The 27,757-nt window shown below is 43.8% G+C and overlaps 3 protein-coding genes across 5 annotated transcripts in view; 2 read left to right on the top strand and 1 right to left on the bottom strand.

The window, feature by feature from the left end:
- The first annotated feature begins 3,176 nt into the window (after positions 1-3,176).
- Positions 3,177-14,571, top strand: dll4 (delta-like 4 (Drosophila)). Its single transcript, XM_061812074.1, has 11 exons — positions 3,177-3,719; positions 3,859-4,110; positions 4,351-4,408; positions 5,285-5,548; positions 8,274-8,334; positions 9,818-9,948; positions 10,194-10,363; positions 10,748-10,967; positions 11,927-12,644; positions 12,748-12,856; positions 14,176-14,571. Exons 1-11 carry the CDS (start codon positions 3,672-3,674, stop codon positions 14,179-14,181), a joined length of 2,037 nt encoding a protein of 678 aa, XP_061668058.1. The 5' UTR covers positions 3,177-3,671; the 3' UTR covers positions 14,182-14,571.
- A 4,376-nt stretch (positions 14,572-18,947) lies between these two features.
- chac1 (ChaC, cation transport regulator homolog 1 (E. coli)) lies at positions 18,948-20,593 on the top strand. Its single transcript, XM_061812089.1, has 3 exons — positions 18,948-19,593; positions 19,688-19,723; positions 20,011-20,593. The coding sequence occupies exons 1-3, from the start codon at positions 19,414-19,416 to the stop codon at positions 20,389-20,391; spliced, it is 597 nt and encodes a 198-aa protein (XP_061668073.1). The 5' UTR covers positions 18,948-19,413; the 3' UTR covers positions 20,392-20,593.
- Positions 20,594-23,286: 2,693 nt separating this feature from the next.
- ino80 (INO80 complex ATPase subunit) overlaps positions 23,287-27,757 on the bottom strand; it is a 29,352-nt gene continuing 24,881 nt past the window's right edge. For 2 of the 3 annotated variants that reach the window (XM_061812070.1, XM_061812072.1), the window contains exons 30-36: positions 27,425-27,583; positions 27,251-27,353; positions 27,084-27,172; positions 26,113-26,268; positions 25,695-25,866; positions 24,310-24,525; positions 23,287-24,175 (exon numbers count right to left, since the gene is read on the bottom strand). In XM_061812070.1, the coding sequence (XP_061668054.1) occupies positions 23,988-24,175; positions 24,310-24,525; positions 25,695-25,866; positions 26,113-26,268; positions 27,084-27,172; positions 27,251-27,353; positions 27,425-27,583 (1,083 nt within the window). In that variant the 3' untranslated portion in view covers positions 23,287-23,987. The remainder of the gene's footprint in view (positions 24,176-24,309; positions 24,526-25,694; positions 25,867-26,112; positions 26,269-27,083; positions 27,173-27,250; positions 27,354-27,424; positions 27,584-27,757) is intronic. The other variant, XM_061812073.1, reaches the window with a different exon arrangement.

The raw sequence follows: 27,757 nt of genomic DNA, 5'->3' as shown, positions 1-27,757 counted from the left end.
AGGGCAAACGAGAACATATGGCTCACCCGTCATTCACTTTCTCTCAAAACAAAGACTGTTATCAGCTCTGCCACGGCTACTAAACCCTCTGCAAAAGGTCCCGTCACATCTTTTACAACCCTTTTTTTTTTTTTTTTTTTTTTTAAACAGCAGGTAAATGGGAGTTACGGCCACAAAGAAAATAGCAGATAAGGCCGCCGCTGTTTGCCATAAGGGTCCATTACGGCCGAAAAATCACAGCTCGCTTGTGCTTAACGACGGCGACGATATGCCAACTCCCTGGGTGGCGATGATTAATTTTTTTTAAAGTCAACAAGCAGGAGAATTTGCAGCTGATGGCGTTTTGTGTATATTTCTTTATATTTAGAAAGAGAAGAGCCCGTGGTGCGTGCGCGCGTAAGCCATTGTGCCGCGGAGGCTCACTGGAGGCGCAACAGGTGTGTCAATAGCGTGCAATTTTGCCGCCGCTGCTGCTCGGATCAACACAATAAACACTCGCCGTTGTCACCTTGGCTACCGTGAAATAAAATGCAAAAGACACGCCATCGTTTGACCATAACGCAGATTAAGACGTTACTTTTACATCGAAGACGACTTCACTTGTGTGACGAAAAAAAACACCTTGTCTAGAACACGAGTCGTCATAAAGGACTCCATCCTTTCAGAATATAATATTAAATTTAAAACTGTGCAGCGAACTAATTTACAACATGCAGTGCCCAAACCTCTGTTACAAAAAAAAGGGTTCTAATGGAACGCTAGCAGAACGTTAAAAGCTGCCGCCTCATTAACAATGTGGAAAGATTCAGGGTGTACCCCGCCTCCTACCCATTGACAGCTGGGATAAGCGGCAAAAAAAAAAAAAAAAAAAAAAATGGATGGATGGATCTCCACATAAAAGAACTAATGTCATCTGTGACCAATAAAGTCTATGTACTTACATCTTTCAAGTTATAAACTACTTATTACACTTTAGTTTTATACGAATGCAGTCAGTATATAATACATAGATGTACAAATTGGACACACATACAGTATACGGTACTGTATACGTTCACGACAGCTCTATGAATAATACAGCTTGTAATAGTGCTAATATGACTATATATACTACAACCGAGAAGACTTTTAATGCTTGAAAATTAGATCTACCACCCAGTGTGTGTGCGTGCGTGCGTTCCATTTGCATACAGCTGAATAGTGATGTGCCCGCACACTGTGCACCCCGCATGAGGGCAAAAGCAGGGACACGCGCCTCAACAATGCGGAGAGGGGAAAAGCGAAGAGGAAGGGAAGGGGGGGGGGCACGCCGGCCGCCGCTCAACTGCGTGGATGCGCGTATAGGTGCACATGCGACACCATCAGAGTGGGGGGGGGGGATGCTGCTCATGAATGTGTGTAAGAGAGAACTGCAAAGGAGATTGGACCTTACTTATTATTTTGGATGCACGCTGACCCTAAACTGGTTTAAGTCACAAGGCAGCGAGTGAGAATGCTTTCATTAATATTTTGGGGTTTTTTGCCTAAAATGTATTATCGCAACAAAGTGAGTATTTGTATTAGCAAGCCAAAGGTTGCAAATATTGTCATGTCGTGTCATTGTCCAAGCCGATTATCTTCACAAGGGTTGCGGGAAAGCTGGAGCCTGTCCCAGCGAGCTTCGGGCGAAAGGCTGACTACACCCCGAACTGGTCGCCAGTCAGTCGCAGGGCGGATATCGACACTATCACTGGCGGGAATCGATCGCACGCTGCCTGCATCAAAGCCAAGCACTACCACTGTACCACTACATCAGTGACTGCAAATGTACTGAATGCAAACGTAGGGGCATACACAATACAAAAAAAAAAAATAATAACTCAAAATGTATTTCATATCGGTTAATTTTGCTTTCCCCCCCTCCCCTCTTAGGAAAATGAACATCTGCATTGATTTAAAAAAAAAAAAAATTGGACTGTTGGATAAAGTTTTGGGGTTTTTGAGGTAGTTGAGTTTTTTTTGTTTTATTCACTAGATTGAAAGAACTGCAGTCCTTGCTTGCCTCAGTTGATGATTTTTCATAAATGTTGCTATTTTGGGAGGTGTTGGGGCAGGACTTCAAATGCTTTCTGAGACTTTCAGAAAAAGATTCTCTGTACGGATGAGTCGAAAGTTGAACTTTTTAGAAAGTGTCCCCGGTTACCTTGATGTAAATTCACCACAGTTTTGAGAAAGAGGACATCGTACCGAAAGTTGAACATGGTGGTGATAGTGTGAGGCTCAGGGGCTGCTTTTCTACTACAGGATTTGGACAACTTGCTGAGACAGACCATTACCAGAAAGTCCAGATGGAGAAATGTTCCACCATCAGTTCGTGATCTCAAGCTTGACCAATCAAAACACACCAAGCAGGTCAACTTCTAAATGACTTAAAATAATCAAAATGAAGGTTTTGGAGCGCCCGAGTCAAAGTCCAGACTTGAATCCGGTATCATGCTTCAAAATCCTCCGTTGTTGGTGAAATAAAACAATTTTGGAAAGGAAGAGCGAGTCAAAAATAATATCCACAGAGATATGAGAGACGCGTTGGCACTTGATTTTATTTGGTGCTGCTGGGGGTACCCGGACTACTTATTAGCTTTACGGGCGAGTTACTTTATGGTACACACAGAGACAAGTAGCTTTGAATATTTTTCTTCCTCCCAAACTGAATTTTATGTTTACTTCTGGATTACTTGTTTATCTTGAACATTAAAGTGAGGAAACAATGTTAAAAAAAACAATAAGAATGTGAGAAGGGAGCAAATACATTTTCATGGCACTGTATGCATGTATACTAAATGACTGCTTGTCACCGATTCAATTTAATAGCTGAAAAATCAAAAAGATACTATCAAAATTTATAACCAAAATAATCTAAAAGGAGAGCACAGACATGTGACTAAATAGCTGGATTAATTAAGCGTCCAATAACGCGGGAGTTTCTCCTGTCATCATCCATTCATTGTCTTTGGCCGTAAAGCGCAAGTGTGCGCCAAAAATAAGTCAACAGATGTTGCCGCATGCTTGCTCAGAATGGCGGTGTGTGTGTGTGTGTGTGCGTGCACGTATTAAATCTGGATATTTTGTTGTCGGGTTGCGACGGAGGAGGAGGTGATGGAGGTGGAGGAGGAGGAGGAGGAGTGTGGTGGGTTTGTGGGCGTGGCTCGCGACGTCCGCGATTGGCAGTTTATGTAATGAGCCGCCGGGGGCAAGTCTATAAATGAGGGAGGGCGCACGCCGTGCGCTCCCACTCAAGGCGGACGCGGGTGACGCGCGGCGGGCTGTGTGGACGCTCCGTGGACGCACAACTTTTTTTTTTTTTTCCCCCTCTCCCCCCCCCTCCATCCCATCAAAACAGGCGCGCACATAAGAGGGGCCGCGCGCACGCCGCCGACGACGTGCACGTTTGTGGAGTACGGTGCCATGTGAGGAGGGGCGGCAGGAGGCGGAGTACGGAGGGGGGGTGTTCGCTTGCAGCGCTCCTTGGATATTGTCACACTTGGATAACGTTTTTCTGGAGGCGAGGAGCCAAGAGTGGGCATTTGGAAGGATTATTATTCCCCCCCCCCCTTTTTTTCCCTACTGCTGTTATTGAATTGGTTCTTTTGGAATTGGGATTGCGTTGTGGGTGTCACTTTAGCTGCGGAAGGATGGCGGCTTGGTTCACCTTCACTGTCGCCTTCAGCACCGTGGCACAGGTATGAAGGAGGACACCCCCACCAAAAAAAAGCAACAGGATCGACTTTTTTTTTTTTGTTTGTTTTAGCAATAACCTTAAATATACGTCTTGTATACCTATGTTATAAATCATAATATACACCTTTGTCTTTGGTGTAGGTGTTTGGCTCTGGTGTTTTTGAGCTTCACCTCCACGACTTTAAGAACCACGGGGGTCTGCTGGCCAACGGGTTGCCATGTAAACCCAGTTGCAGGACTTACTTCAGGGTGTGCCTGAAGAACTACCAGGCGGTGGTCTCCCCAGGGGACTGTATCTTCGGCAGCGCCCGGACACCAGTGCTGGACTTCTCAAACTCGTTCAGCGGAGCGCCACCGGGACCCATCCAGATTCCCTTCAACTTTGGGTGGCCGGTAGGACTCCATTATACTTGCACTTATTATTATTATTATATTTTTTTTTAGGGAATTGGGGTCGAGGTGATTCGGTCAGTTTGTGGGGCTCACCTGGTACTCCAAATATTGCACTAACATCATCATTAATTCCAAACGCTACCAAGTGTCCAAGATAGTAAATTAAAATACACGTAAAATAAAAAAAAAAAAGAAAAGCCAATTTCAGTCTAGTAATCATATGTCTGTTTCTCCGTATAGGGCTCCTTTTCATTAATAATTGAAGCCTGGCACTCTCCTCATGGAAATCTACCTGTAGGTAAGTGCTGCAGTGGTCGAGCTTCACCACAGGAGGGCGTTCTGGGTGTACATTTGATAGTCGCCCCCCACCCCCCCAATATAAATCCAAAAGTTTTATATTATACAACCATTATTTAGAAAAATGTCAAACCATAAATGAGTCTTTTTTTTGTCATCTCATTTGTTGCCTTTGCATATTTTTCACACCTTTGTTATGAACTTGTGGACACCTTCATTCTTGTGCTCAACACAATTGAACTTCCTGCGGTTTATTTTTGGCGTGGGAACGAGCCGCAGGGCTTTCGGTGAGAATATCTGCCCGCTGCCAAGAAGCCCTGACTGCATCTTCCTGTATTTTACACCTTACTTCTGTTCCGCCCCGCTGGAAGACGGGACCGGGACAGGGGCGGGGGGGGGGGGGGGTGCGGGAGGGTGGCCTGGGAATGTTTTTGCTGACGGAAGAGAAAGAGGAAATTTCAAAACCTGAGTTTATCTTTCATCTGGGCTGTATAGGATGTGATAAGGGATGCAGCTTGCTACTGGGGAGATTAGTGGAGTGGAATGAGGCGACATTAGAAAGCCCAGTAATTTATGATAATAACTCGGGTGGGGGCTGGGGTGTTGTACCTTTAAGGGTACAATAGCTTGTGACCCTTTCTGCATTTCTTCCAGGAAATGTTAGAAACCCCACACCCCACCCCCCGTCCCCTCCCCACTGCAAATCTCAAAGCGCACCACCAAACAAAAATGTCACAAAGTAGAAATACTGAAATCATGATGATGTATGAACAGAAAGTAAGTGAAAATGGCTAATTTCCCGCCTGGCGGTCCCCCTTCTTAGCAGTTTTCAAATAATGTCACAAAGAGAAACTCAACCCAGCTCAACTCCTTGCAGAAACCAACAACCCGGACTTTCTCATAAGCTTCTTCGCCATCCAAAGGCAACTGAGCGTAGGCAGCGACTGGTCGCAGGACACGCAGAGCGGCGAGCAGACGGAGCTGAGGTATTCCTACCGCTTCGTCTGCAACAAAAGCTACTACGGCGAGAGCTGCTCCAAGAAATGCACGCCCCGGGACGACCGCTTTGGACACTACACCTGCACCAGGGACGGGCAGCTCTCCTGCCTGGCCGGCTGGAAGGGGGAATACTGCGAAGAACGTAAGACACTCGGCAGCCGCTCACCTCGGTATTTGTCTGTAGGGTTAGGACTTAAGATGAGGGACTAAAGTTTTGTTGTTGTATGGGGTAGTGATGGTGGAGTCAGAGTGAGTGACATCCCATCCACAAATGACACTAACATTCAAACACGGAGCCCCAAACTAGCCTGATCCTGTAAGTATGTCAGATAAAAGATTAGAATCAATAGATAGGCTAAGTTGCAAAGAGTTTTTAAAGATGATTTGCATCCTTGAGGCTGCAAAGCAGCTGTGTAAAAATAACACTGATCTTGTATATGAAGGAGAAAGCCTGACCAGTCGAACAAGAACCACAGGAGAACATTCTGGGTGTGGATTTGATAGCGCCCCCCCCAAACACAAGAACCAAAAAGAGATCTGCGATGCCACTGGAGCCCCACATTTTTGGGACTTTATCTCAAACTGAGCTAGAATTTAAGGAAAATTTCAAGGCTGGAATGCCGATTGTACAAAACAAAAGTCGACATTTTATTTGACCAGAATTTTCCTCTAACCTTTCAAACAAGGTGGAAATTTTACCCCTGACTTTTTTTTTGTGTGTGTTTGTTTGTCAACAAACTTTGATTTATGTTTATTTGCAAGGGCTCATATTTGAAGATTAAGCTCCTCACGGAGCATCAGGCGGAACCAAATCTGACATATTGAAGGATATTTTGCATGACCGAAAGTTTACCCAAACACTACCTTAAAAAAAAAATAAATAAATCCAAAGAAGCCGTTTCACTCTCAACCTTTTATCAATTTTTCCATAAAAATAAAAAAAAATGAGTAAGGATGAATTGCACGAGTTGGTATCCGAAGACTTTTTATCCTTGAAGCTAATTTTACGCAAAATGTTTCTGATGGTGTAAAGGTTCACTCAACAGACTTCAGCTCAGAAAGATTCCAGCTTCCTATGACCCTGAATCGCATGAGCGATACGCAAAATGAATTGATAGATGCTTTAGTGACCTTGTACTTGTCTGATTTTAACAGCTCAACATTAGCTTTGCAAAAATCTGAACGGGACAACAAGAAAGCTGTTCAACCAACATTTGGGGATCGTTTGTAAAGAGGCTACTTACAAACTTTGAATAAAATGCGTACACATTTGGAAGAAGATCAGGAATGCTATCGAAAAGTCTTAGCTCGTCCATTTTTACCTATGAACATGTTCGTTCAGGCTTTTAAATAAGCATGTGCCAAAGATAATCAAATTCTGTTGATTTAGGCATAAAGCAAACGTTTTTTACCTAAATCAATTGAACTAATAATATGAAATGAAATACTAAAAATCCGAAGCATATTCTGAAATCTAACTCACAGTTGACTTGTATATTATTTACCAAAGTATATAAAACAGATTTTTTTTTTATTATGATGTTCAATTTCTCCAATGACAGCAGTTTTGTTTAATAAAAAAAAAGAAAAAAATAGAAGAGTAATACATGCAGACTGAATTTATTCTTCATTTAAAAATCCTTGCGGGTGTCATTTTACGGCTCTCAAAAGGTGTACATGTCTGGGGAAAAGAGTTCAAACGCCCTATGATAATCGGTTTTTAAACTCAATTTTTCAAGACTAAAATAAATTGGAATGCCATTATCCTGTTCCAGCCCCTTGAAAAAACACTAGAATTACTGTCACATTTTTAATAGGGGAAAAATAGTGCTGTATTGTATAAAAATGATAAAAGATGAAAGAAGATTTAAAAAAAAAAGATGTTTTTCTTCTTAGGTGTAGTTTTTGTACTATAGGACAATATTTGTCTTTTGGATGGAGTCTTGTGTGTTGGTGTGCCTTTTCATGAGCGCCTGCTCAATGCAAGCGTTCTCGTTTGGTATTTGTGTTCTACTGGTTATCACGTTTAATGAAATGCTGAAATTGGTGACTGCAGCTCTCCTTGCCCACCGATCCATTTTTATCTCCACTTCGCTTGAGTGGCGGTGAATATGAAGCTCGCTTAAAATCACATTTTTGCCTCAAAAAAAAAAATGTATCAATGACTGAGCTTGTAAATTGGGGCACCCACAAGTCAAGGTACTAATGTAGTGCATTACTTTTGTAACTCTGCTCCCAACAAGTCCAAACAAGCCAGACTGGTTCTGTATATCGGCCATTTAGCATAGACAGGTGTGCTTTTACCTGACACTACTGTATTATTTACCACAATACTGGCCTGCGCGTGCCCGGTAACCCAATCTCCCTGAAGGGAGGGGACGGGCACAAATTGCTAGGAGGCCACGCACGCGTGCCTTACACGCGCCGAGGTTAATCACGCTGCTATTATCCAGCCACGCGCTCTGAGCCGCTGAGCGACGGGCGCGCGCGCTCGCTCGATAGCGGCAGCTGCAAATATGGCCGCCAAAACAACAATGGTGACAGCTGTCTGCTATTGAGAGCGAGCATCTGTTGCCCACTAAACTGGCTGCTTACCGTCAGCAGCCGTGCGATAATGTCGGAGCCCCGCGAGTCCTGCTCTGCGCAAACAAACCCCTCAGCAGCTGGGTTGAGATCAAATGGGTGGCAAAGGGAGACACATGGACATTTCTGCTGTGTTATTTATAAAGACATCAAGCGCGAGCTAGAATGTGGTCCCATGTAGGGAGGGGAGGGAAAAAAAATGCCTGTTTACATATTTTACTTACAGCTTCAAAATGCAACAACAGGACTATTATATTGATATGTATGTGCTATTTGTTCTGTAGCCATCTGTCTGGAAGGCTGCAGCGAGAGGAACGGCAATTGCTCCAAACCTGGCGGGTGTGCGTAAGTGTTGTACCTAACACTACACTCTTAAGGTCATATTATTAGGGACAAGATCTAATACAAAGAGCAATGTCTCAAGTTGTCTCTTGGGATTGCTTTATTTTGATAGACACCGTGTTAAATGGAAATGTTCATTTATATATTTTGAATTGTCCAAGTGTACACAACAGTATAGTGTGGGAGTTTTGCTGCTCTATTTTTTTTCTGAGAGGAAAAAAAAAAGAAACCCTGCAAAAAAAAAAAAAAAAAAAAAACTGACAGCCTTTGTGTTTCCGATTTTTTTAAGGGCATTTAAAAACTCACATGAGTGATTCTCCTGTTTCCATATTTATACTTTTCCTCCCCATCGCATTTTGCCCTCTTTTTAGAAACAAATCCATCGCTACCCCAACCGAGAATGAGGTTAAAACCCTTCGAGATACCCAAACAGCAACATTAAGCCGCTCCCACATCCCCTCTCACTCGACAAATCAGACAGTCATCATAGAACGTCTTTGTAGTTAGTTATTTATTGAAAGGATTTTGTTATTTCGATGTTTATCTGCCCTCGGACGGACTCAATCGATATTTTTGACCTCCCGTGTTGCTAAATATAAAATATCAGCAATGCCTTCAAGTCTGATGCATCATTTAAAGCTCTTTTATTGAGTTATACCGCAGTGTGCAGTTGTACTTAATACTTTGGACAGCACTATATTGAGGTTGTATAGGATTTTTTTTAAACAACATTCTCACCTGACTGCAGGCTGTCAGATTGTAAAAATAAAGAGGGCTCCTCGATTTATAACGGACAATATTACGAAGACACGGTTAAATATTCAATATTTGAGATGATATAAATAAATATAGGAGCCCTTGGCTTATAACACTAGCCAGAGGAAAAGTAGCCATCCATCCATTTTCCAAGCTGCTTATCCTCAACAAGTGTCACAGGAGTGCTGTGGCCTATCATAACCAACTTTAACCGAACGGCAGACTCCACCTTAAAGTGGTTGCGAGTCAGTCGAAGGACAGAGGAAAAATACAGTTTGAAAATTTAGATGAAAAAAAAAAATACGAACACAAACAAGAAAAAGTATAACAAAAAAATTGACAAAATATTTCAAAATTAAAACAAAATATTACACCAAAATGCAGTTGGTGATGGTGTCGCGACTTACTGGGGACCAGTAAAGGGTCTAGTCCCCCTTTCACCTGAAGTTAGCTGGGATTGGCTCCAGCACTCTCATGACCCTTGTGAGGATAAGTGGCTTGGAAAAAGGAAGGAAAGATATTCTACGACAAAAACATTTGGAAAAAAAATAGTGATTACTGCAACTTTTAGAGCCCAATTTTTACTGTTTTTCATTGCCTTATTCATAGTGTAGAACTGTTTTTCGTGCAAATATTTACAGAAATGACTTTAAAAGTACGTTAGCATGCCTCAATGATAGACTTCAAATAATTATGAAAATGAGAGTGAGCTTTTTGTCGTCCCCTACAGGTGTCGAGACGGCTGGCAGGGTACCTTCTGCGACGAGTGTAAGAAGTACCCGGCGTGTAAGCACGGCACCTGCCAGCTGCCGTGGCAGTGCAACTGTCAGGAGGGATGGGGGGGCCTATTGTGTGACCAAGGTAAGGACGGGCACACAAACACACACACTGGTCCACTTTCAAAGATGCTCTCATGTTGCCGGCTTTTCATTTGGATCAGCTCAAGCGCATTAGTTAAATTGGGTTTCCGCTTGAGTGTCCCCTCACTCATTATACACAACCAAAGATGGCGGGTCAAAGTTTTTTTTTCTAGTCATTTGGGGGGGGAAAAAAAAAAAAAAAAAAAAAAAAACTCACCTCCCACTCCTCGCATCCCTCCTGCGAAGATCTGAACTTCTGCACGCATCACCATCCCTGCGTGAACGGCGCCACCTGCATGAACACGGGCCAGGGCAGCTACACGTGCACGTGCATGCCAGGCTTCACCGGCGTCAACTGCGAGCTGGAGATGCAAGAGTGCGACAGCAACCCCTGCCGGAACGGAGGAAAATGCACCGTAAGTCATGTGATTCTCTCCTTTTTTTTCCCCCTCCATAATTTCGAACATTCCCAGGTATCTAAAAAGCAGCTTTGTGTTTGTGAGGTCGTGATCTAAAATCTTGGCTCTGGCCTCCGTGTGTAGAGTTTGCATGTTCTTTCCATGCTTGTAGCGGGGTTACGGCCACATTCTAAAAGTGTGCATGTTAGGATAATTCAAGGCTCTAAATTGTCCATAGGTGGGAATGTGCCCTGCAATTGACGTAACCAGTTTAGGGTGTACCCCGCCTCTCGCCCAAAGTGAGGTGGGATAGTCTCCAGAAAACCCACAAACTGAATGAGGATAAGCGGATCAGAAAAATGGATGGACGGACGTTTGCTAACTTTCTGCCTGTATCTCTAGAATCTGGAAAGCGGCTACACGTGCTCGTGTCTGGAGGGCTTCGAGGGCTCACACTGCGAGCACAGCCTCCTGACGTGCGTCGACTCCCCCTGCTTCCATGGCGGCAAGTGCTGGGAGAAAGACAACGGGCGGAGCTACATGTGCGAGTGTCCCCGCGGCTATACCGGCCTCAACTGCGAGAAGAGAGTGGACAAGTGCACGTCGCTTCCCTGCGCTAATGGTATGACATTTCCCCCCTACCCCCCACTGCTGATTCCTGCAACTGGAAGCATGCAGAACAACAGGAATTGCTGGGAACTCTGCGTCTATTGTCCTGCTTATAAACAGTCGACAGCTCCGAGCTACAGCCTGTAAATGTCACCGCAGCTCGCAGCAGCCGTTGTTGATGAAGGGGGGATGAATGTTTTGTTTCTGTCGAACGGAATTGTTTCTTTGTGGGGAGAACAATCAGAGCTTTGTGGTCACGCTGCTTATTGGACGCAGATGTGTAAACCGAGGCCTCCTTGTGGGAACGTTCGCAGAGATCAACACTTGGTGAGAGTTTGAAAACTCAATTTGAACGCGGATTGAACACCCCTTTATTTTCCCCTGAAACGTCATCGTAGCTTTGACAAGTCTATGCTGCCAAATTTGTTGGCTCGGTTTGGGAAAGGATTTCCTTTTTGTTTGTTCTGGTGTGGAAGAACTTGGGAGCACTGACCTCAAGCCCGTCAGACATCTTTGAGATCAACTAGACCCAGGTAGACTCCAAAACCTAGAACAAAGTCTTCTCATGACAGCGGGACTCTCTGCCATTTAAGGGTTGTAACTTGGTACCCACAAAGAAAAAGCTTGATAAGCGACTAGGACCTTGTCAGTCTTGGACTATGTACCACTACCTGTACTGTAATCTACACTGGAGTCCCATTTGTACCTTGAGGAACTGCACCCAAAATTGAGGAGAAAGTCTTCCCATAAGACGGTGTCCCAAAAAATTGGTTGGCTAAGTACACTATGGCACCTTTAGGGTTACTATGATGGTAGCGTTAAAGGTACAGCTCGCTAACAAGGAGGTATCTGCTCGGTCTTGGAAAAACCTTTGGTTACCCTAGACTTCAATCTGTGTAGACAGTACCTTGAAGAACTGTACCCCAATTTTGATAGTTCAAGAATAACCCTTCCTTTTCCTGTCATCTGTAGGTGGTCAGTGCCTGATCCATGGTGGCACTCGAGTGTGCAGCTGCCGCGCAGGATTTACGGGCCAGCGTTGCGAAATCAACATCAACGAGTGCGCCGGCAACCCGTGTCTCAACGATGGTACCTGCCTTGATCGGATCAACGACTACACCTGCGCATGTTCCCCGGGCTACAGTGGACGCAACTGCGAAAGGGTCCTGGATGAGTGTCCTCTCCATACCTGCCTCAACGGCGGCATCTGCAACAGTAAGAGCCCAGCAACTTGCGTCTGCCCGTCTGGCTACACTGGGCCCAGCTGCGAGTTCTTCGCCGCCGTGACTTCGCAAGTGGGAGAGAGTCAAGATGGCTTTCAGTGGGCGGCAGTGTCTCTGGCCGTGGGGTTAGTGGCGCTGTTGGTCCTGCTTTGCATGGTGGGCTTGGCCCTACGGCATGTCCACCGGCAGGCTCGGAGGCGGTGTGAGGACACGGAGACCATGAACAACGTGTCCAGCACCCAGCGGGATAATCTCATTCCGGCGTCGCAGCTGAAAAATACCAACCAGAAGGTCAGCCTGGAGGTGGACTGCGACTCAGAGAAGTCGAACTTTATCCATAAAAATCATCACTTGGACCCTTACAGCTCGAAAACAAAGGAGTTTAAGGATATGAAGTCGCAAGATGACAAAAGTCTTATTTATGACAAGTGTTTAGAACATAAACGACCCTTGAGTAGAGCGTGCAGGTAAGACAACTACTGAGTCATGAACTTTTTAGTACTACTTATACAGAAATATATGCGCAAGTATCTTGCTTCTTGTTAAATACGATCCAATTTGTGTCCACAGTGAAAAGTCAGAGTGTAGGATATCAACGATATGCTCGTCCAGAGATTCTACATACCAGTCGGTATTTGTCATAGCCGACGCGAGGAGGGAGTGTGTCATAGCGACGGAGGTAAGCCACACCCATCTCGTGCAAGTTCTGACACTACTGTCATAGCAAGGGGTTGTAAAATGGCAGTAAAGGTGAAAAGAACTATCTGGAAATAGTCTTATTGGCGAAGTCTGTCTTTCTCATCTGGTTCGGATGAAATTGACATGCGCATCCTCGCTAATCCCTTTGATGGTGTTGTTCACATTAAATTAAGACAAGTCAGTGCATCAAGTCGAGTAGAAGATTGTTAGCATCTGTTACATCAAGAAAAGATGGCACTGTTCTTTCCCCGACGCTATTTTGTGCTGATAAAATTGGCATGCTAGCATCCATTGTAATTTCTTGTTTACGAGTTTAAAAGAAAATTAAAGAGCCGCTCAATTTTTCAAAAGACAATTTATTGTCGTGTTCTGATCAAATTGCCGCATTATCATTCATACTAATCGCTCCGAGGGGGTCGTTGTGAACAAATGAGACAGTAAAATAAAGACATTCAAGAAAGCGGCATAGCGTGGGGAAGTTGGCTGGAAGACTGCAGATAGCCATTCCACTAAGAAAAAGATTTCTATGTTCTTTTCATGATTGTCACTTTGCTCCTATGGGGGGAAAAAAAATGCTAGCATCCACACCAATTTCTTTGAAGATTAAAAAAAAGAAGCCGATGTATCTTTGTTTACTTAGTAAAAGACCATTGACACCGCTCAATTAAGACCCGAGGCAGGGGTCTCTTTCTAGACGACATTGTATTGCCCTGTTCTGATAAGACGTATCAAAATGTACAAAATGATGTATTCTAGTCATCTCGTAAGGATAACTGGGAGTAGAATGGCAAAAAAATAAGGGTCAAGAATTTTTTTTTTTTTCCCCACTTTTGCTAGTTTTTGGGACATTTTACTAAATTCTTCAGAGAGTAACGCATGAGTCTTAATGATAAAATTCAGGCAACTGAACTGAATAAGATAATTCAGCCTTGATGGAGGTCTGCAATCTGCTGAATTTGACCACAGAGATTATTTCATGACAGCAAACTCCCCCCCCCCCCTCCTTTCATCAATGGTTCCCACTGGCTCACAATTCAAGCAGACTTCAAACAAAAAGCAAAACCACAATTCGGACCATGGGATTGATCATTGTGAATTGATACTGATTCCACACATGGTTGGCTTTTTCTGCAGAATCTTTTTCAGGCATAATAAAGATATACTTGGGCTTTTTGGGGGGTGGCTCAGTTACGCTAAAAAGAGAAAAATACACCTTAGTATACCTTTATATATCAGAACTTTCTTTTTTCTGTATAACAACGGGGAAACAATTTCTCTTTTGCTCTTTTTCAACTGCAGGTTTAAAATGAGTGACGAAGGAGGGACACACAAACACAATCAAAGCAGAATTGGAACATTCTGGATTGTTTACAAATGCCGAGAAGAGACTCGGAGGTCGTCTTTGCGACGCCAGCCGCTGCTCTCTGGAACACTTGAGGACACGGCGGAGGAACATTTTAATTTATCATCTTTCGGATGGTCGAAAAGGAGGCGAAGGTGGATCGCCTGCCCGCCACTCGTTTTCCGCCCTTGTGTAATAATCACGATCACTGCGATGACTTACAGCCAACCAATCAGTGAAAGTTGCCTGAGATTTTTTTTTTTAGCCCCACCCTCCTGGAAATCCCTCCCCTCCCGTCGGTCACTCCTACCACCTTCGCCCTCTATGCAAAAAAAAAAAAACAAAAACAAAAACTCAGGGTCAACACCCACAATCCAACGTCACAAACACAGAGTAATGAATGTCTGAACGTCTTCGATTTGATTTCACTAGCAGCCTTAAAAAAACAAACGAAAAAAAAACATGGGTGTTGGGGATGGAGGAAGGTTAAATTGCTAAATTTGTGCCCTTGTCTCCTCTTGGATTGTTTGCACTACAAAAATGACAAATGAAAAAAAAATACTTTTCAATCAGCAAAGACTTGCAGCAGTCAAACGTACGCATAGGAAGCGTCTCTATGCAACCCGAACGAGACAAACAAAAAAACAAAACAAAAAAAAAAAAAAAGACACCACCACTGCCTGCCTTTGACACAGTTCAGAACCACTAAATGTAATTTTTTTTTTTTTTTTAAATGGTTTCCAGAGTTTAATTTAAATACAACATGTCGCTCTTTATATGTTTTATAATATTATTTTGTATATAATGCATATTTATAAGGACCAAACTTTTGAGGAATAAACTTTGTGGGAAAACTATTTGAAGGTATCTCGGAGGTATTTGATGCTCACATGTGCTTTGTGTTTATTGCTTTTCTATGGGGGATCAATTTTAATGAATGCCATGGAACAAAATGCGACCTGGCTTATGAATATGAAATCCAGCTGCACATCACATTCCATACAAAATCATTTTGAACATCGAAGGGAGACATAAAACAAAGACCCCCCCCCCCCCCATTCCTCCCTCCTTATTTCCTGACTGCCGCATCACTACTTTGAGTAATTCCTGGAAACGCCTTTGGCTCTCGTCCCACCCTGTGTTCTCTCCGCGGACCCCTCAAATTGGCTTGAAATTCAAATCCGTTTCCATGGAGAGCGGGCCCCCCCTCGAGCTGCAAACGGTGAAACAAAGCCCGGCCCCATCTCTCATAATGCTCTCACGCACGCGTCACCGCGAAAACAGATGCTGTTAAGGGGGCGGGTGTAGGTTTGGGTGGTGGGGGGGGGTGGGTCCTGTAGGGGATACTTTATTAAAAAAAAAAAAAAAAAAAAAAAAAAACACGGCATATGCCAGCTCTCAAGCACCCTTAAAATAACACGCACTTATGAATACACAGTCCCCCATGGCGACCTCGCCCTCCAGGGCTAAGAGTGATATTTTACTACCCGCTTCTGTACCACCCACTCGGGGGGCAAACAAAGTGGAGGGGAACTGGCACTGAGGGTGTCACCTCACCCAAGGGGAAGGGGTGAAGGGGCGGGCTCCACACCAGATGGGAGCCAGCGCATGCAACGTAAATCCTCGGAAATAACAAAAACATCTCTGTTTTGTGTTGGTTGACATTTGAGAATATATCGAGGGCATCATGCATTTCACCATCCACCTCCACCAATAAGAGATTTCCCAGTGCAGCAAGAAGCCAAGATTGCAGTCTACATCGTAGGGCTGGGCGAATAAACGAGCTTATCGATAATTTCAAGTTTATTGTTTTCGTGTAGGCTTTCCTAAATTCAAAGCATGCACCTGCTGTCATGCATTGCTTACACGAACAACATTACTGCGATAGAGAGGAGATAGTTTACAAAAGCAGAGATCAGTGATGCCGACTGAGCGGATTGATCGGTATGTTTAGTAACGATTCAAATCAATCAGTAAAAATCGATTAATCCACCAGCCCAATTCTTGGAATGCAAAACCCTGCCAGGAGAGCTCAAAGACTTATCGATCAAAAAAATAAAGACGTAACGCACCAAAATAAGAGTAGCGCTGAACCTTTTTTATCTTCATGACGCTGAAACACAACAGACAATATTAATTGATATCAACTCCTTTTCTTTGCATTCTTTGGGAATAAGTGTCGACATAAAAATAAAACTCAAAACATGCGCTGACGTCTACTTGTCTAAGCTCTCAGGAACTCTGCAGGCGTTTCGCGTAGTGACAGTCCCACATCAAGTTTCCACTAAAGTCTTGAGGTTCTACCAGAGTACACATCTACACACACACACCACCGCCTGGCATTTTGATTGTTATAATCTCAGCATCCTGTTTGTGACTGGCTGACATCAGTTCCTGTTTCCTCTCTGATTAAAACAAAAAAAAAAAATAAAATAAATATGCAGAGCATGCCGGCAAGGAACGGCAGATTTTCTCACGCACACATTTCTTGAATTTTTTTTTTTTTTCCCCCCCAGGAAGCAACAGCGCAAACAAGCGGACTAATCAAACTCCTTGTTGTGCTGATGACGTTTTAAAAGGTAGAGCAAACTGACCTCATGCATCAAGTCGTAGTGTCATCAATTATCACTAGGTGTCAGTAATGAGCAGGAACCACTTCAGTACGTACACTTGCACGATCTAATCAATGACACTACATTACATAAAAGACCACAACTAATGGTCTTTCTTGGAGGAGGAATATCTTTATAACTGCAAATTTGTGATTCACCCCTCGGATTTTAACTCAAGTGTCCAGCAACCTTATGAATATTTAATGGTCTATTGCTGTGTGCAATGCGACGAGAAGCTCGAAAACATCACCCCACACATAAAAGATTCGGCTTCACCACCGATCTACACAAACAAATAAGTCCCGCAGGCGACACAAAGTTTAGGCCTTAAGTAAGAAGCAGCTGTGCGAAGCGAAATGGCCAGGTACTGATTGTCAGATGTGTTTAAGAAGTTATTAAGGCGAGAATGATCGTCTGGTGGTGCGGGGTGTGTCATGTACACACATACTGGCAATTAAGGCTAATTTGAACATTTTCCCTCCTGACCTTTGCAATCACAGCCAACAAAAGATCCGATTCTTGGGCGTCTAAAAAAAATTATCCTGAGTGATTTTGGTTCTCCCCAATCTGCTTGGAAAGAAACAAAGGCCCATAAGTCCATTTTCGATAGAACTTATTCTGTTCACGCTCACGTGGGAATGGTCTTCATCCCGGTTGACTCTGGATGAAAGACAAGCGATATTACGGACTGGTTGCCTGTCAGTCACAGGGCACATGAAGAGACCGAAACATTCGATTTTACATTCAACTCAGCACTGAGTGGGAACTGAACCCACACCGCCTGCACTAAAGTCAGTCAACCATCAGTGCCATACAGTCACGGGCCCGGTCAATTTTGAGTCTGACGCCAAATCTGTTTATGGCACGCTTGTGATGTGACCGTGGATGTTTTCCAACGTCAGCTCCTGACGTCCAGAGGAACATTTCACGCGTCACGGGACAACCGCAGCCTTTGCAGTTTTGCAACTGGAATCTTGTTTTTCCAGATACTACACAGGCTTTCAGCGTGTGTTTTAAGTGCAGTGGCTTACATGCCACTCCATGCTGCTGTGGTTATCTTGCAAAAAGCTGCCCAATGAAAAATTGTCACGTGGCTTAAGATTTGAAGCCAATGGTCGAAGAGACGAGGGCAAAATATCACTGCAGGAGTTTAAGAGGGAAGGCTTAGTTTAGATAGTTTGAAAAAAGGTAAAGTGTAAATGTAGTGAGAAGGCATACATGACACCTCCGAACAAGTCACAGTAACCGGATTTGTTGGTTGCTCACGCAAAGCCCTTGAATGTACATATTCTTTAGATGATATAAAAAGGTATACAAGGTTTTAAAAACTCATTGGGCCCAACAGTATTTATCTGATACTCACTTTCGTATTGAACATATTGTAAAATACATGCATCACTGACATTGTTACCATGGTGTGTGCATGTGGAAATATTATTGTGGCATTGCATCAGACTGTCAACTGATAATTTTATTTTGGGACATGCAAAGTAAGTAATAATAGCTGTGGTTTCAATGATTAGATTACATTAAATAAAAGTTATCATAAAGCCCATGTTCAATGCAAACAATCTGTGGCTGAGTCAAGAATCACTGAAGGACTCAAAATGAGTAAATGTTGAAACAAATCAATATTAAATTACGAGTTAAATTTTATTTTTAAAATGTCCGTTGTGAAGTACAGTGTAAAAATAAAGTAACAGTTCCATTGTGCAGTATAATGCAAAAATAAAATCACAGCTCTATCAGTTATCTCAGCTGCAAACCTGATGCAATGCCTTGCTGTGTTGCTTGCACGGACGCTTGAAACGCTCAGAAAAGGTTGCATCAGCCGCCAAAGTGGGGAAAACTCGAAACTGACATCTTGGTCACCCAATCGCATGTCGACCTACGTTGACTGACATCTCATTGGCCAATAATGCGAAGCCAGAGGTTGTCGGTTCGTGTATCGCTCAAGCCAATGAGACCTAGAATAAGATCAAAAGGAACGGCCAATTTCAGTGTTCAAGAATCTGATTGGGTACAGGTCAAGCGCGTTTGAAATACCATAATCATCATTGGTTTAATGGCAAACAAGGCTCCGCCTACCCTTGCTGAAGCATATAAAAGGTTGAGCGCTCCTTCTTGACGCTATCGACAACACGCAAAGATCCAGGAACACAGAAGAAGCAAAAACAAGGCTTTTCGTTAACCGAAGAAATATTTTGTTTTGTTAGAAGGAGTCTCTGTAATCTTATATGAGGCCGGCGAAGCTGCTGGCCGAAAGCGTTTGTTTTTGTTTTTCGACACGTCGCTAGGCCCAGAGTGGCTGACAGCATCATGGCTTTGTAATGGCGCTATGCGGCAACTGTAAATGCAAATGGCGATGCATCGACAAAACCCCTTGCGCACCCGCGTCCTCGCAACTGCCAAGCAGTTGGGCTCCGGTACCGCTCCCGGTGTACCGTCGAGCCAACCGGTACCGCTGCTGCTGGACCGGAGGAAGTTAACCTTAATAGTCAGCTAGTGAGGACCGCGCGATTCCATCCATACGCTGCATCTAACTACAAGTCGTGAGTTAAATAAAAAAATAAATAAATCAAAATGAAGCCTCAAGACATAATCGCCGCCAAGAGCACCAGCAGCAGTCTGTGGATCTTCGGCTACGGCTCGCTAGTGTGGAAGCCCGACTTCAAGTACAAGCGCAGCAAAGTGGGCTACATTCGAGGCTACAAGAGGCGCTTTTGGCACGGGGACAACTTCCACCGCGGCAACGACGAGCTGGTAAGTCTTCATTGTTAAATCAATCTTCAATTTTGTTCCCTTTTTAAAAAAAAAAAAAAAAAATTCTCATGTCATATCACTTTTTCCTCCACAGCCCGGAAGAGTGGTGACGTTGATTCCAGAGGATGACGTAAGTACCCCACTTCCGCTTCCATGACCACATATGGTCATGTTAGATTTTCAGATACATAAAATAAACTTTGATCAGGAAACTAGTTACAAACAGTCTTCTGTCTGCAATATTTTGATATAACAAAATATACAGTGAACAGTGGGATGCATGTTCCACACCCACCCATGATTCAGAAACTATAAATTGTAAACAAAAGTTGTGTAGTTTACGGTTCCCGCATGTTTTAAACTTAAAACCTCTGACACAGTTCAGCTGGATGTGAACGGGTTGTCTTCACGTTCCAGGCGAGCACTTGGGGCGTGGCCTTCGAGGTGAGCGGCGCCCAGGTGGAGGAGGCCCTCGAGTACCTAAACGTGCGCGAGGCGGTGCGCGGCGGCTACGACAGCGAGATGGTGGCGTTCTACCCGGAGGAGGGCGGCCCGCCCGTGACGGCGCTGCTCTACATCGCCACCGCCGACAACCCCATGTACCTGGGTCCGGCCGCGCCCGAGGAGATCGGCGCCCGCATCGCCGTGTGCCGGGGCCGCACGGGTCACAACCTGGAGTACCTGCTGCGGTTGGCCGCCTTCATGCGCACCAGCTGCCCCCACGTCAACGACCAGCACCTGTTCGCCGTGGAGGCCGCGGCGCTGGCCGTGGTGGCCTACTTGTTGGATGCACAGTAGCTCGTAAATGCTCCTAAGTGAGGCTCATTTGTTCCATCAAATAACACTTTAAGCATCATGAAGATCATTGCACTGTAATGCTGATCCGTTCTGTTAAATCATTTTTAGCACAGTCCTATCAGTGTTAATGGTTCTGCACATGCATTAAAACAAATGGTTGTGACATTGATCAGTGTGCAAATAAAGTCAAAGATGAAATGTCTTTTAAAAGTACCTTTCATACAATAAGTACACTCCAATGCATCTGATTATCGACTGATGCATGTTTAAATACAGAACATAAGATCAGGACATTTTACAAAATAAATACAAAGCACCTTGTCCATGATAAAATACACATTGAGGCTAGCGATGCAAAGCATCACGCGTGTCTAGACGGTTTTCAACTGTCACACCTGATTTAAAATGCGGGCGCCATCTTGGTTTGGTGAATTCACGTAAACACACGTAACTAAGCAGGAATCATTTCAGAAAGGCGTATGAATGGGGGCACAGTATGTTATCGGTTGCTCTAACGGGCGTTGTAAAGATTGTTTTGACTGTCAGCTGTGATAAAGAACCCTTGCAAGAAAACGGAGCAGCTAGCAAACAAACCGCGACGACTGTGGCCGTCTCGTATTAGCAGAGCCGATCTAGCAGCAAAACAATACTTGTGTGTAAATGCAATGCATGTCTCCAAAATCTGTATTTTATTCTAAGTTTGCAAAAAACGAGTGACCGCCTTGCTAGCTGTTTCGAGAGTTGAGTTAAAAATGAAGCCGTGGAAGTTGAGAAAAAGTTGTGGGCTCCATTTAGGACTAGTCCCGGTCAAACCTCTCTCTCTCGGTAACAAAAACAAAAATAATCTACACTTTCATTGGCATAATCACCATAATTTAACACCGCTGACTATAATAACAGTACATATTTAAATTGCTTTTTGCGGTACACTAACTTTAGCAGTGTGCTCACAATGGATACCGCCGCATGACGAACCCAGCCATTGATTAATCGGTTGTAGGCCTCCAGACCTTTATAATTCTTTAGTTGGTCCACGGTATAAGCGCTTGTCGAGAAGAGGACATAGTGGACAATGTCCGGATAGCTTACAGACGCCCACATTTGTGTTTCTCCAAAGGCATATGGGTCGATATTGTCGATCAAAGCGCACTCCTTGTCAGAACTGTTTCTTGAAACAACCTCTAACAAGCACCGATAACTTTCCAAAGTGTTTTTAGCCATCATGCATCCCTTTTAACAGTCGTACGACCATTTGTGTAACTCCGGTCTATGTGCAAACGCATTAGAGTGAATAACGAGTCAGTAGAGTGAACCCATCCAACACGGCCAGGTGCACCGGATGTAGTCACGTGGTCAATAACAGTCTATTGCTTTATCCAAATGCTTCTGCCAGTCATCACATTTTTGTTGCTAGAGCTAAATGAACACTTCAACATATGGCATCTTTAAAAATTCATAAAACTACAACCTCACTTGCATAATACCCTCTGCTTCGACATGTCGCTCAAATGACACCACTTAAAACCCATTTGTGCTTACATTTAACAGATTGCCACCATTCTAAAATAGTCCACCCCCCCCACGAAGATTTTTTTATTAAATTAAAAAAAAAAAGTTTAATTCGGACGTGGTTGAATACGCTATTCAACGGGTGAGTGTCCAAAAAAAATACTTTGGCCACTATTTCAGGAAGGTGTGATAATTACTTTAGTTCCTTACACACAAAAATTATCGACGGAAGTTTTCCGCAGTAGCCCCAATTTAGCTTCCAATATATTTTCATCTTATTAACCACTTGACTCGTTCGAATAATCAACCATACGTTCCAAACATGTCAACTATAATAGAACATTTTCTATTTTATAGTACTTACAGTCTGTTTGCAGGCTCTGGGGCGGTCCTCCTTGCGTTGTCCGAAAGCATAATCAGCATAGGATGGCAATTAGCAGCCCCTAAAACGTTACTCAAATCCATTTAATCTGTCTGAAAGCACCGCAGGGGGGGATTTCTACCTTAATGAACACCCAAAACAAAGAAAAAACCCGATATACGGGAGGATGAACCGTTTTATGCATTTGATAAATTGAGCGAAGTCGTTGCCGGTGTGACGAGCTTGACCGCCACACCTGCCGAAGCTGCGCTGGAATGACAAGAGTGAGCCGCCATCTTAAACACAGCTGAGAATTGCAGGAAATTAAGTCTGCTATTTTTGTGACGTGTAAAAAAAAAAAAAAAAGTAAATTAATTTTACATTTTAATACATGCGTGTTTTAAATAGTTTTGTATATTTCCCCTCAAGTTTTGTATTTTTTCCCATTTGTTTATTCTTCTTCTTTTCCTTTCGGCTTGTCCCGTTAGGGGTCGCCACAGCATTTGTTTATATTTAATACATTTTGTAAAACAATTATAAAGTTATATTCCCCTAATGGACTAAGAACATTTTAACATCGTTCAACTACAACTCAATCCTGTAATTTTTTTTCAATAAAAACTGTTTACGTCTCAGAAAAGTGCTTCTTTCTGCTCACATTCCATATATTTCCATGACAGAATTATTTTGTAGCCCTTAGTGAGTCCCGTTACAATCCTAATCACGATTTTTTACGGTATTCATCACACACGCGACAACTCACTACCGATTTAGCATTTTTATTTCCACGTGACTTTTCCTGTTAGTAAAATGACAACACATTCGTACATTATAAACACGTGACCTATAAAAATAGACGGGAGGAGCCAGGGACGCCGCCGCCCTTGTCGTTATGTACAAAGATATATATATACTGCATATGATTATTTATCCACTTTTAGTCACATTTTAAACATAATGGGTAGTCACATGACACTTAAAACTGAGTTTTCCCCTCAAGCACAGGAGCCCCCACCCCACCCCACCCCACCCACAAATAAATGTCTTCAATACAATGTATACAAATTTTACAAGTAAATGTCCTTTTCACAGTTATGGCAAAATGTCTACTCTCAACTGAAATAACTTACTTACTCGACCACTAACACTTTGCACTGAAATAATCCATTTCCTATTAGCAGCATCTCTTGTATGAGCCAGTAAACCCTCATTTTAGATCATTTTTACATAACATTATTTGACAGAAAAATATATATATAAATACCGCTGGCTTGAGTGACCTGCCATGCTTGTCTTTACGATTAGAAAAATAAGAGCTTGAGTAAAAAAGCTGTGGACAGTGGATTGATAGTGAAATGCGTCGGTGGCTCGTGAATGTCTGTTTTCCAAGCCGCTTATCCTCACAAGGGTCGCGGGAGTGCTGGACGCTATCCCGGCTAACATTGGGGAAAACGCGGACTACACCCTGAACTGGTGGAAAGTGTTAAATAACCGAATGGATGAAGGATGCGGGTTGCTGATGTACAAGGAAGGCTTGGTTCAGTGCATGGGACAGCCCTTGGAAGTCTGGAGAGGTGTCAAGACAAGTACTCAAGATCGAATTTTGACCACATTAAAACTAAGTCTGAAAGATGCTGGCGGGGAAGGGGGCGGTGGTGTCAAAGATCACAGTGAGACTAGGTCAGTTGTGCTGAATGTATAGTGGGAGCACACGTCAACGAATGCATCATTTGGGTCCTTTGCTCTTCCTGACAAGGTGATGTTGGCTGTGAACCATCTGCTGGTCCAGGTTCGGCGTGGCGGAGGCACCCCCACCCTTGGCCTGCGGGGACGAGCCTCTGCCGGGGTGAAAGGTGGGGCCGGGTCCGGAACGGCCCACGGAAGGCTGCAGGTGGTTGGACACAGTCAGCCCGGCTGGAAGAGGAGAGGAACAGAGGGCTTCAACTATGCTATTTACATGCAAAAAGCAGTTCTACTTACAAAAAAAAAATCAAAAAAAAAAAAAAAAAAAAAAAATCACATCCACTGCTCAGTCTCGTCAAATCTACCTTTGGAAACGCTGTAGCCGTACGCAGCGTACGCCGCAGCCGAGGCGGCCGCTGCGCCAGCCATCGCTCCCGCCATCGCCGCCGCGCTGCCTGCCGTCGACTTGCGCCCTCGCCCTTTGCCTCCGGACTTGGGCCCGAGGCCGGACCCTTTGGGGCGTCCCCGGCTTCGGGCCGACCTCCCTCTGCCGGGACTGATGGTGTCTGAGGTCGAAAGTCCTAAACAACAACGATAATATTAATAATAACTGTTTGCATAGTACCTTTAAAAACATGTTCAAAAAAAATTTTTCACAAGGTCACAGAGTGGAACATAAGATACCTGAGACATCATGATCGTAAACAAAAAGCAAAAATAATTTTTTTTCCTAATAGAATAATTTATCAAATATATTTCTTTTTTTTTTTTTTTTTTAAATAGAGCATCTAGGTTTTTTTTGGGTGTAAAATTATTTAAAAGCCCCCCCCCTAATATTTGGGCATTTTTCTTTTCTTCTTCTAGTTTTTCAAAAGAGAAATACTTGCAGTTGGTGAGGCAGAGAGCATTTGATGCGTACGCCGCATGAGAAAAAGCACGGTTTTCCGCAGCCGTCCCAAGAGTAGTTGGAAACCGAAAATACTATCAACCTAAGTCATTTTTCTTTGAAAAAAAAATTATTTTTAAAACGAATTGTTCATCGTTGAACTCGTAAACAGAGGTTCCACTGTACACTGTACACTTATTTCTTAGTATTGTTTTTTTTCCCCCCAATTGACCCCCCCCCCTCTAATTTTTTTTAAATTTTCCTTCCAATATTTTTGGCTTTTTGCAAAGATATCTTGGGTAGTATCTCTTGAGTATTATATGAACATTTTCCCTGAAATGTTACTGTGACGCCAGGCCACAAGGTCTTGAAAGCAACACGGTGAGTGCTGGCCCAGGATGTTTGCACACCATTGAGCATCAAGAGAGAAAAGGGAACATAAAGGCTACCTTTTTCCATATTTTCCATATTGTCAGGCCCTATTGTGATGGTAAACACTCCAGTGGCTTCTCCCTGTCTCTGGTCTACAAATTCTCTGTCCAAATGCTGGCAGCCCTAGACCAGCAGAGCCTCAGTCAGTCGTACGCTGTACAGACTGTTTTGGTTACCATGACGACTCGGGGAAAAGCTAGGGGAGTAGTTAATTCTTGGTGTTCGAGTCTTAAAATTTGACCGTGAACTTCAAAATCCACACAAGCAGAACAGTAAGGGCATGGAAAGTATTTTCTCCGACGGAGGCAGCACGTCAGTGCCAAGCTTCTAAATTACAAGTCATACAATGCGATTATGGATTAGCTTTAAAAGAATGTGATATAATGGAGGTGTGAACAATAACGATTCAGGGGGAAGACTGTGTCGGCTCACCGTTCATGTTGTCCGAGACGGATCCGGACAGGGAGGCCAGAGAGTTTGTGGCACGCGACTGCGGCGGCGAAGACAGCGGCTCGTCCACAATGACCAGCATGTCGTTGCTGCTTTCGTCCGCGTCGGCGTCCGGCGGCAGGGAGCCGGGCTGCAGCTCGCTGCTCAGCGAGATCTGATGGCCGAAAGGAGGACACGGAGACATGGACGCAGGCTGGGGGTCACGATACATATATAGGGTTGCGGAGACAGGACCCGGTACAGTAATAGGGAGTAATTGACCCGTAGAGTCAAGTAAGGAGGATAATAGCAACAGGATGGGAAGAGGAAGTGAGAAGCAGAATTTTAAAGCAAAAGATGTTGAATGACACAAGTCAGGTCAGTTTGTACATACGAGCCAAGACTGAACTAACAGCCTCACCTCACTAAATGGGCTGGGCATGGCCGAGTCCATGTCAACGCTGATAAACGAGTCGTCGCCGTCTGCCGACAAGTTGGAGTTGTCGGCCGAGGGGGTGTGAATGATGACCAGGTTGGCCTCCTTCCGCTTCTTGCTCTCAGGCTCCTCTGTCTTCTTCTGTCAAACAAGGTCAAGTGTTTCCACTTTTTACAACCTAATAAGAGCCAAAATTAAAGCCGCGAACCGTCGCAACCTGTTTTTCCCATGTGGAATCTTCCAAATGCTCAAACTTTGACACCGTGCTTTTTTATTTATTTTTACTTTATGTCATCATGTTCAAGAACTCTAAAACAAATCCAAAATCAGCACATTTCAGGCATGTTGAGGCTCCTAACTGGGGATTCATTCACAGCTGAAAAGTAATTAAAAATGAAAAAAAAAAAAAAAAAAACAATTCCAATAGAGACTGAGCCTTTCCAAAGACTTTTGCTCAACACTGTCAAAACTGTGCGTTGCTCTTGTACTCGAGCTCACATGTGGATACCAGCTCCAGTCCAGATTGTGTCGACATCTGATATATCATTCCCTGGAGAAAGACCGCTAATGACTCCCTGATCTCACGTCGCTTCGCCGTGAGCCAAAATCACTAGTACAAGATCAAATCAAGAACATCATTGTAAAAAGCTGTTGTGAACCCCCAGGGTGACCACTTTTTTTTTTTTTATACAATGGAAAATGGAAAATAAATGGAGCCCAGTGAAAAACAACAATAAATTAAAACTTTGCTTGTACAGTCAATAAAGGATTTAGTGATGACCACAATTGAAATGATTTCCGCTGTTTCTCATGAGGAAAATTTGTGTTGGACATTAGAGGTTCACCTACAAATTGTCTTTTGGGTAGCCGCAATCCTTTGGAATTCTTCCAAAATTCCACCCATGGTATTCTTTTACTGGAAATGTTCCATATCTTTAGAACTGTAGTGGTCTTACCTTCTCAGCGTACTTTTCCCGCTTCCTCTTGCGCTCCTTCACCTTGCTGCTCTCCTCCTGCTGTCGCTTCTCCTCCTGTCTCAGACGCACTACACCCAGAAACGTAGATTAAGTTAAAAAAAAACAACAACAATTTACATCTCTGCATGTATTCATAAAACCCTCACATTTCTTCTCCAGTTCGTCATCGTCCAACAGCAGGCTGACCACCTCCTTAGGTTTGAGCGTGTCAGGTTTGAAGTTACCTCCGGAGATCACGACCCTTTGGATCTAATCGCAGAGAAACTTTTAACGCGGCGCTTAACTGGCGCGTGACTGACATCGTCGTCCTGGTCCCAGACCTCGCTCTTCTCTTTGGCGCGCTGCAGGATACGCTCCTCGATGCTCCCCTGGCAGATGAGTCGGTAAACCGTCACCTGCTTGGTCTGACCCAGCCGATGGGCCCGGTCCATGGCCTGCTGGTCCACGGTGGGGTTCCAGTCACTGTCGTAGAAAATCACCTGGCAGAAGATAAGGAAGAAGAGAAGGATAATTGAATCAGTCGATGTCCTGGGTTAGCTTTGGTCTCATCTCTATACATAACAGTCTACGGTCTGTGAACGTAACAGTAAAATATAAGCTACAGTGTTCCCTATACTGTCCACATATTACAGTTCAATTACTATGTCACAGAT

The sequence above is a fragment of the Syngnathoides biaculeatus genome, chromosome 23 (genome assembly GCF_019802595.1).
Source record: "Syngnathoides biaculeatus isolate LvHL_M chromosome 23, ASM1980259v1, whole genome shotgun sequence".
Taxonomy (NCBI): Eukaryota; Metazoa; Chordata; class Actinopteri; order Syngnathiformes; family Syngnathidae; genus Syngnathoides; species Syngnathoides biaculeatus.
Note: the sequence above shows the minus strand (reverse complement) of the source record. Positions and strands in the feature narration are given on the sequence as shown.

Bases quoted from the DNA above. Each gene is read 5' to 3' on its own strand.
- dll4 (XM_061812074.1), top strand. From the start codon at position 3,672: ATGGCGGCTTGGTTCACCTTCACTGTCGCCTTCAGCACCGTGGCACAG. The intron at 10,968-11,926 runs GTATGACATTTC...TGTCATCTGTAG, and splicing joins GTCGCTTCCCTGCGCTAATG to GTGGTCAGTGCCTGATCCAT. The intron at 12,645-12,747 runs GTAAGACAACTA...TTGTGTCCACAG, and splicing joins CCCTTGAGTAGAGCGTGCAG to TGAAAAGTCAGAGTGTAGGA.
- chac1 (XM_061812089.1), top strand. From the start codon at position 19,414: ATGAAGCCTCAAGACATAATCGCCGCCAAGAGCACCAGCAGCAGTCTG. The intron at 19,594-19,687 runs GTAAGTCTTCAT...TTTCCTCCACAG, and splicing joins ACCGCGGCAACGACGAGCTG to CCCGGAAGAGTGGTGACGTT. The intron at 19,724-20,010 runs GTAAGTACCCCA...TTCACGTTCCAG, and splicing joins CGTTGATTCCAGAGGATGAC to GCGAGCACTTGGGGCGTGGC.